Genomic DNA, 9274 nt, shown 5'->3' with positions numbered 1-9274 from the left:
TTGTTTTCAAGTAAAAAAAATTTATTAGATCAACATTAATTTTCATAAATCCAGCTTTCCAAGGCACTCTTGTAAGAAACTAACTCTTCATCTTTGAACCAAAGTGAAATTTCTTTTTGAGCACTAGGTACAGAATCACTACCATGGATGATGTTTCTAAAAAAATAAAGGAATGCTTTACATTTTGACTTAGATTTATTATAGATATTCATTTCACTTTATGTATAAGAAATATGAATTTTATGCGAATACTTTCTGATGTAAAATTAATAAGAAGTCATATCTTCTAGATACAGTGGAACAACGATCTATCATTTTCCACCACGTGTCATCTTGCTTTAACCATCGCGTCACAAAAGCTATACTCATAATGTTAATAACAGCTTAGATAGTTTTATAATCAACTGATTCCCCGCATCTATCACTCAAATTCTACTGAATAAAAGAAGTATTCTCCTATGTTACTGATAAAGGGAAAAAAAATAAAGAATAATTACATAAGATTTCGTTACAGTACCGTAAAAATGCCTTAAACATCAGGTTTGGCAGTTTCAGTTCATGGAAAAGTTGTAAGATGTAGTTTAAGAAATGGTTGCACAAGATAAGAAATGACACCGATGTAGACAGCGAAAGGAAAGCACAACCAAAAACAATTTATAAAAGGACTGCAAATCTTTAAAATAAAGATTTTTCTGTATTCGAGCATTCGTCATTTTTCCTTATCTACCGCTCACAACGAATGGTCCCTTGAGAAATGATCAATCGAGGTTCTACTGTATTTGCTTAAATAGCCAATTAATTATCCAACAGAGATTTAAATTTTTAATCCTGACTTCTACTCCACCTTTACTACATTGGTTTTTCAATCATTCGAATTTTCATTTTAACCAATATGAGAAGTAATTTCAACAAGTGACTTAAAGGGCATTATTATTGCAGGAGAAAGTTTTCATGTCAAATACAATACTGCTTCATCTCCATTGGTTGATTTTAAATTTAGAGAAGTGAGTTTAGGCGAACTTTGTACTAACAAAACACTCACAAAATGCAAAATTATTGCAGGATTACTATACCACTGCATCATTTTGCCTTAATTTGTTTGCATGAAGTCACTCTTTTCTAAACTTCCAAAATTAATGAGAGGTGAGGGAGAATTTACCAGTGTTTCTCCCACGGTATGAAATTCATTTAAGAATGCATCACAGATGATATGCACACAAAAAAATTGTTGCATATTTAATAAATTAACTTATTCATTTAGCAACGAAAATTTATGGAAAAGAGAAAAGAACGGTTGTAGCTTATAACCGACTTAACTTTGTGACATAAATATGAGTTTTTAAAATCCCCTGTGGCAGAATTTGAGCTATCCGTGACAAATCTCTCTAGCACTAATACCTTTCTAAACTCAATAAATATTCATTACCAAGTCTTATAATAAATAAATCATTATCTGTAGTTCAGGGCTTCAAGTGGCAAAAGATGGTTTTGGAGCATCTTTGGAGCAACAAAAAAGCAATTTTGGAGCAGCAAAACAAAGATTTGGAGCATAGTTAATAAATAGAATTAAAACAAGAATTTTAAATTTCGTTCATTAATAACCTATCTAATTTTTTACACTTTTTTGAAGGTCCCTGCATTAAAAAATTAAGTTTCTTTTTGGTACCTTCCAATGCTGTCTAATATTCTGCTATCCTCGACTTAGCCTCAGATAAGAGGATCTGTCCGCTTTCTATAATTGATATGTCTTTATTATTTTAACTATCTTTAATATTTTTTTCAGCTGCGGCTAAGAGATCCTGAGAAGCCTTCAATTTTTTTTACAAATCAATTTCAGCAGCTTTCAATCTGCTTTCCTCAGTCTCAGTGTTTTTCGCTTTTTTCTTTCTTTTTTCTCAACCTCTAATCGAGCAGATTAATTTTTAAATGCTACCACTTTAATCATATCTTTGTCAACTTTAAAGTTATTTAAATCCCTATTTTGTTGATATATGACACAACTTCTCTCAAACCATTCACACTATGCAAATTTAAACTTGCCTTATTGTCAAGTAGCTTTTTGTTCACCCTTAAACCTCTTTCAATATTGGCATTCCCATGTGGTACGCACAAAAGAGCTATGTTATAAGAGGATATTTGATAATTCCCAAAATTATCTTTCTTCACAAAATAGTTTTTCCAAAACACATCAATCTGTGCATATTCATTTGAATCAGAAGAATAACTTTCTGGTTGTCCATGTAACCTTGTCCCTTCATCTAGTAACAAAGATGCCTCTCCAGGCTTTATAATGGATGGGGTTACTTTTGTTAGATATCTTATTGACTTAATAGAAGTTTCTTCCATTCTCATTACAGGATGCAACACTTTAAGATGGTACAGTAATCTATTTTTAAGAGGCAATACTTTTAATAGATTTTTTGCGCATGCCAAGTAAAAAGACCTTGCACCTAAATACATAATTTTTTTTTCTGAAGAAGATGAGGATGTCATCACCTTTGTGGTATCTAGTCCAACATCTATCAAATTTTAATTTTGCCAAATTTCTGCAATTCCCAAAATTATCTTTCTTCACAAAATAGTTTTTCCAAAACACATCAATCTGTGCATATTCATTTGAATCAGAAGAATAACTTTCTGGTTCCCCATGTAACCTTGTCCCTTCATCTAGTAACAAAGATGCCTCTCCAGGCTTTATAATGGATGGGGTTACTGTTGTTAGATATCTTATTGACTTAATAGAAGTTTCTTCCATTCTCATTACAGGATGTAACACTTTAAGATGGTACAGTAATCTATTTTTAAGAGGCAATACTTTTAATAGATTTTTTGCGCATGCCAAGTAAAAAGACCTTGCACCTAAATACATAATTTTTTTTTCTGAAGAAGATGAGGGTGTCATCACCTTTGTGGTATCTAGTCCAACATCTATCAAATTTTAATTTTGCCAAATTTCTGCAATTCCCAAAATTATCTTTCTTCACAAAATAGTTTTTCCAAAACACATCAATCTGTGCATATTCATTTGAATCAGAAGAAAAACTTTCTGGTTCCCCATGTAACCTTGTCCCTCCTTCATCTAGTAACAAAGATGCCTCTCCAGGCTTTATAATGGATGGGGTTACTTTTGTTAGATATCTTATTGACTTAATAGAAGTTTCTTCCATTCTCATTACAGGATGCAACACTTTAAGATGGTACAGTAATCTATTTTTAAGAGGCAATACTTTTAATAGATTTTTTGCGCATGCCAAGTAAAAAGACCTTGCACCTAAATACATAATTTTTTTTTCTGAAGAAGATGAGGGTGTCATCACCTTTGTGGTATCTAGTCCAACATCTATCAAATTTTAATTTTGCCAAATTTCTGCAATTCCCAAAATTATCTTTCTTCACAAAATAGTTTTTCCAAAACACATCAATCTGTGCATATTCATTTGAATCAGAAGAAAAACTTTCTGGTTCCCCATGTAACCTTGTCCCTCCTTCATCTAGTAACAAAGATGCCTCTCCAGGCTTTATAATGGATGGGGTTACTTTTGTTAGATATCTTATTGACTTAATAGAAGTTTCTTCCATTCTCATTACAGGATGCAACACTTTAAGATGGTACAGTAATCTATTTTTAAGAGGCAATACTTTTAATAGATTTTTTGCGCATGCCAAGTAAAAAGACCTTGCACCTAAATACATAATTTTTTTTTCTGAAGAAGATGAGGATGTCATCACCTTTGTGGTATCTAGTCCAACATCTATCAAATTTTAATTTTGCCAAATTTCTGCAATTCCCAAAATTATCTTTCTTCACAAAATAGTTTTTCCAAAACACATCAATCTGTGCATATTCATTTGAATCAGAAGAAAAACTTTCTGGTTCCCCATGTAACCTTGTCCCTCCTTCATCTAGTAACAAAGATGCCTCTCCAGGCTTTATAATGGATGGGGTTACTTTTGTTAGATATCTTATTGACTTAATAGAAGTTTCTTCCATTCTCATTACAGGATGCAACACTTTAAGATGGTACAGTAATCTATTTTTAAGAGGCAATACTTTTAATAGATTTTTTGCGCATGCCAAGTAAAAAGACCTTGCACCTAAATACATAATTTTTTTTTCTGAAGAAGATGAGGATGTCATCACCTTTGTGGTATCTAGTCCAACATCTATCAAATTTTAATTTTGCCAAATTTCTGCAATTCCCAAAATTATCTTTCTTCACAAAATAGTTTTTCCAAAACACATCAATCTGTGCATATTCATTTGAATCAGAAGAATAACTTTCTGGTTCCCCATGTAACCTTGTCCCTTCATCTAGTAACAAAGATGCCTCTCCAGGCTTTATAATGGATGGGGTTACTGTTGTTAGATATCTTATTGACTTAATAGAAGTTTCTTCCATTCTCATTACAGGATGCAACACTTTAAGATGGTACAGTAATCTATTTTTAAGAGGCAATACTTTTAATAGATTTTTTGCGCATGCCAAGTAAAAAGACCTTGCACCTAAATACATAATTTTTTTTTCTGAAGAAGATGAGGATGTCATCACCTTTGTGGTATCTAGTCCAACATCTATCAAATTTTAATTTTGCCAAATTTCTGCAATTCCCAAAATTATCTTTCTTCACAAAATAGTTTTTCCAAAACACATCAATCTGTGCATATTCATTTGAATCAGAAGAATAACTTTCTGGTTGTCCATGTAACCTTGTCCCTTCATCTAGTAACAAAGATGCCTCTCCAGGCTTTATAATGGATGGGGTTACTTTTGTTAGATATCTTATTGACTTAATAGAAGTTTCTTCCATTCTCATTACAGGATGCAACACTTTAAGATGGTACAGTAATCTATTTTTAAGAGGCAATACTTTTAATAGATTTTTTGCGCATGCCAAGTAAAAAGACCTTGCACCTAAATACATAATTTTTTTTTCTGAAGAAGATGAGGATGTCATCACCTTTGTGGTATCTAGTCCAACATCTATCAAATTTTAATTTTGCCAAATTTCTGCAATTCCCAAAATTATCTTTCTTCACAAAATAGTTTTTCCAAAACACATCAATCTGTGCATATTCATTTGAATCAGAAGAATAACTTTCTGGTTCCCCATGTAACCTTGTCCCTTCATCTAGTAACAAAGATGCCTCTCCAGGCTTTATAATGGATGGGGTTACTGTTGTTAGATATCTTATTGACTTAATAGAAGTTTCTTCCATTCTCATTACAGGATGTAACACTTTAAGATGGTACAGTAATCTATTTTTAAGAGGCAATACTTTTAATAGATTTTTTGCGCATGCCAAGTAAAAAGACCTTGCACCTAAATACATAATTTTTTTTTCTGAAGAAGATGAGGGTGTCATCACCTTTGTGGTATCTAGTCCAACATCTATCAAATTTTAATTTTGCCAAATTTCTGCAATTCCCAAAATTATCTTTCTTCACAAAATAGTTTTTCCAAAACACATCAATCTGTGCATATTCATTTGAATCAGAAGAAAAACTTTCTGGTTCCCCATGTAACCTTGTCCCTCCTTCATCTAGTAACAAAGATGCCTCTCCAGGCTTTATAATGGATGGGGTTACTTTTGTTAGATATCTTATTGACTTAATAGAAGTTTCTTCCATTCTCATTACAGGATGCAACACTTTAAGATGGTACAGTAATCTATTTTTAAGAGGCAATACTTTTAATAGATTTTTTGCGCATGCCAAGTAAAAAGACCTTGCACCTAAATACATAATTTTTTTTTCTGAAGAAGATGAGGGTGTCATCACCTTTGTGGTATCTAGTCCAACATCTATCAAATTTTAATTTTGCCAAATTTCTGCAATTCCCAAAATTATCTTTCTTCACAAAATAGTTTTTCCAAAACACATCAATCTGTGCATATTCATTTGAATCAGAAGAAAAACTTTCTGGTTCCCCATGTAACCTTGTCCCTCCTTCATCTAGTAACAAAGATGCCTCTCCAGGCTTTATAATGGATGGGGTTACTTTTGTTAGATATCTTATTGACTTAATAGAAGTTTCTTCCATTCTCATTACAGGATGCAACACTTTAAGATGGTACAGTAATCTATTTTTAAGAGGCAATACTTTTAATAGATTTTTTGCGCATGCCAAGTAAAAAGACCTTGCACCTAAATACATAATTTTTTTTTCTGAAGAAGATGAGGATGTCATCACCTTTGTGGTATCTAGTCCAACATCTATCAAATTTTAATTTTGCCAAATTTCTGCAATTCCCAAAATTATCTTTCTTCACAAAATAGTTTTTCCAAAACACATCAATCTGTGCATATTCATTTGAATCAGAAGAAAAACTTTCTGGTTCCCCATGTAACCTTGTCCCTCCTTCATCTAGTAACAAAGATGCCTCTCCAGGCTTTATAATGGATGGGGTTACTTTTGTTAGATATCTTATTGACTTAATAGAAGTTTCTTCCATTCTCATTACAGGATGCAACACTTTAAGATGGTACAGTAATCTATTTTTAAGAGGCAATACTTTTAATAGATTTTTTGCGCATGCCAAGTAAAAAGACCTTGCACCTAAATACATAATTTTTTTTTCTGAAGAAGATGAGGATGTCATCACCTTTGTGGTATCTAGTCCAACATCTATCAAATTTTAATTTTGCCAAATTTCTGCAATTCCCAAAATTATCTTTCTTCACAAAATAGTTTTTCCAAAACACATCAATCTGTGCATATTCATTTGAATCAGAAGAAAAACTTTCTGGTTCCCCATGAAACCTTGTCCCTCCTTCATCTAGTAACAAAGATGCCTCTCCAGGCTTTATAATGGATGGGGTTACTGTTGTTAGATATCTTATTGACTTAATAGAAGTTTCTTCCATTCTCATTACAGGATGTAACACTTTAAGATGGTACAGTAATCTATTTTTAAGAGGCAATACTTTTAATAGATTTTTTGCGCATGCCAAGTAAAAAGACCTTGCACCTAAATACATAATTTTTTTTTCTGAAGAAGATGAGGGTGTCATCACCTTTGTGGTATCTAGTCCAACATCTATCAAATTTTAATTTTGCCAAATTTCTGCAATTCCCAAAATTATCTTTCTTCACAAAATAGTTTTTCCAAAACACATCAATCTGTGCATATTCATTTGAATCAGAAGAAAAACTTTCTGGTTCCCCATGTAACCTTGTCCCTCCTTCATCTAGTAACAAAGATGCCTCTCCAGGCTTTATAATGGATGGGGTTACTTTTGTTAGATATCTTATTGACTTAATAGAAGTTTCTTCCATTCTCATTACAGGATGCAACACTTTAAGATGGTACAGTAATCTATTTTTAAGAGGCAATACTTTTAATAGATTTTTTGCGCATGCCAAGTAAAAAGACCTTGCACCTAAATACATAATTTTTTTTTCTGAAGAAGATGAGGGTGTCATCACCTTTGTGGTATCTAGTCCAACATCTATCAAATTTTAATTTTGCCAAATTTCTGCAATTCCCAAAATTATCTTTCTTCACAAAATAGTTTTTCCAAAACACATCAATCTGTGCATATTCATTTGAATCAGAAGAAAAACTTTCTGGTTCCCCATGTAACCTTGTCCCTCCTTCATCTAGTAACAAAGATGCCTCTCCAGGCTTTATAATGGATGGGGTTACTTTTGTTAGATATCTTATTGACTTAATAGAAGTTTCTTCCATTCTCATTACAGGATGCAACACTTTAAGATGGTACAGTAATCTATTTTTAAGAGGCAATACTTTTAATAGATTTTTTGCGCATGCCAAGTAAAAAGACCTTGCACCTAAATACATAATTTTTTTTTCTGAAGAAGATGAGGATGTCATCACCTTTGTGGTATCTAGTCCAACATCTATCAAATTTTAATTTTGCCAAATTTCTGCAATTCCCAAAATTATCTTTCTTCACAAAATAGTTTTTCCAAAACACATCAATCTGTGCATATTCATTTGAATCAGAAGAAAAACTTTCTGGTTCCCCATGTAACCTTGTCCCTCCTTCATCTAGTAACAAAGATGCCTCTCCAGGCTTTATAATGGATGGGGTTACTTTTGTTAGATATCTTATTGACTTAATAGAAGTTTCTTCCATTCTCATTACAGGATGCAACACTTTAAGATGGTACAGTAATCTATTTTTAAGAGGCAATACTTTTAATAGATTTTTTGCGCATGCCAAGTAAAAAGACCTTGCACCTAAATACATAATTTTTTTTTCTGAAGAAGATGAGGATGTCATCACCTTTGTGGTATCTAGTCCAACATCTATCAAATTTTAATTTTGCCAAATTTCTGCAATTCCCAAAATTATCTTTCTTCACAAAATAGTTTTTCCAAAACACATCAATCTGTGCATATTCATTTGAATCAGAAGAAAAACTTTCTGGTTCCCCATGAAACCTTGTCCCTCCTTCATCTAGTAACAAAGATGCCTCTCCAGGCTTTATAATGGATGGGGTTACTTTTGTTAGATATCTTATTGACTTAATAGAAGTTTCTTCCATTCTCATTACAGGATGCAACACTTTAAGATGGTACAGTAATCTATTTTTAAGAGGCAATACTTTTAATAGATTTTTTGCGCATGCCAAGTAAAAAGACCTTGCACCTAAATACATAATTTTTTTTTCTGAAGAAGATGAGGATGTCATCACCTTTGTGGTATCTAGTCCAACATCTATCAAATTTTAATTTTGCCAAATTTCTGCAATTCCCAAAATTATCTTTCTTCACAAAATAGTTTTTCCAAAACACATCAATCTGTGCATATTCATTTGAATCAGAAGAAAAACTTTCTGGTTCCCCATGTAACCTTGTCCCTCCTTCATCTAGTAACAAAGATGCCTCTCCAGGCTTTATAATGGATGGGGTTACTTTTGTTAGATATCTTATTGACTTAATAGAAGTTTCTTCCATTCTCATTACAGGATGCAACACTTTAAGATGGTACAGTAATCTATTTTTAAGAGGCAATACTTTTAATAGATTTTTTGCGCATGCCAAGTAAAAAGACCTTGCACCTAAATACATAATTTTTTTTTCTGAAGAAGATGAGGGTGTCATCACCTTTGTGGTATCTAGTCCAACATCTATCAAATTTTAATTTTGCCAAATTTCTGCAATTCCCAAAATTATCTTTCTTCACAAAATAGTTTTTCCAAAACACATCAATCTGTGCATATTCATTTGAATCAGAAGAAAAACTTTCTGGTTCCCCATGTAACCTTGTCCCTCCTTCATCTAGTAACAAAGATGCCTCTCCAG

The 9274-nt window shown here is 32.5% G+C and overlaps 1 protein-coding gene across 1 annotated transcript in view; it reads right to left on the bottom strand.

Annotated features, from left to right (window-relative positions):
- Positions 1-9274, bottom strand: part of awd (nucleoside diphosphate kinase) — a 52130-nt gene continuing 42856 nt past the window's right edge. Inside the window, exon 4 of the mRNA XM_016072563.4 lies at positions 1-156. Within this exon, the coding sequence (XP_015928049.1) occupies positions 36-156 (121 nt within the window). The 3' untranslated portion in view covers positions 1-35. The remainder of the gene's footprint in view (positions 157-9274) is intronic.

Source organism: Parasteatoda tepidariorum, chromosome 3 (genome assembly GCF_982258835.1).
Source record: "Parasteatoda tepidariorum strain Cologne lab strain chromosome 3, Ptep-v5.0, whole genome shotgun sequence".
NCBI classification, from domain to species: Eukaryota; Metazoa; Arthropoda; class Arachnida; order Araneae; family Theridiidae; genus Parasteatoda; species Parasteatoda tepidariorum.
Note: the sequence above shows the minus strand (reverse complement) of the source record. Positions and strands in the feature narration are given on the sequence as shown.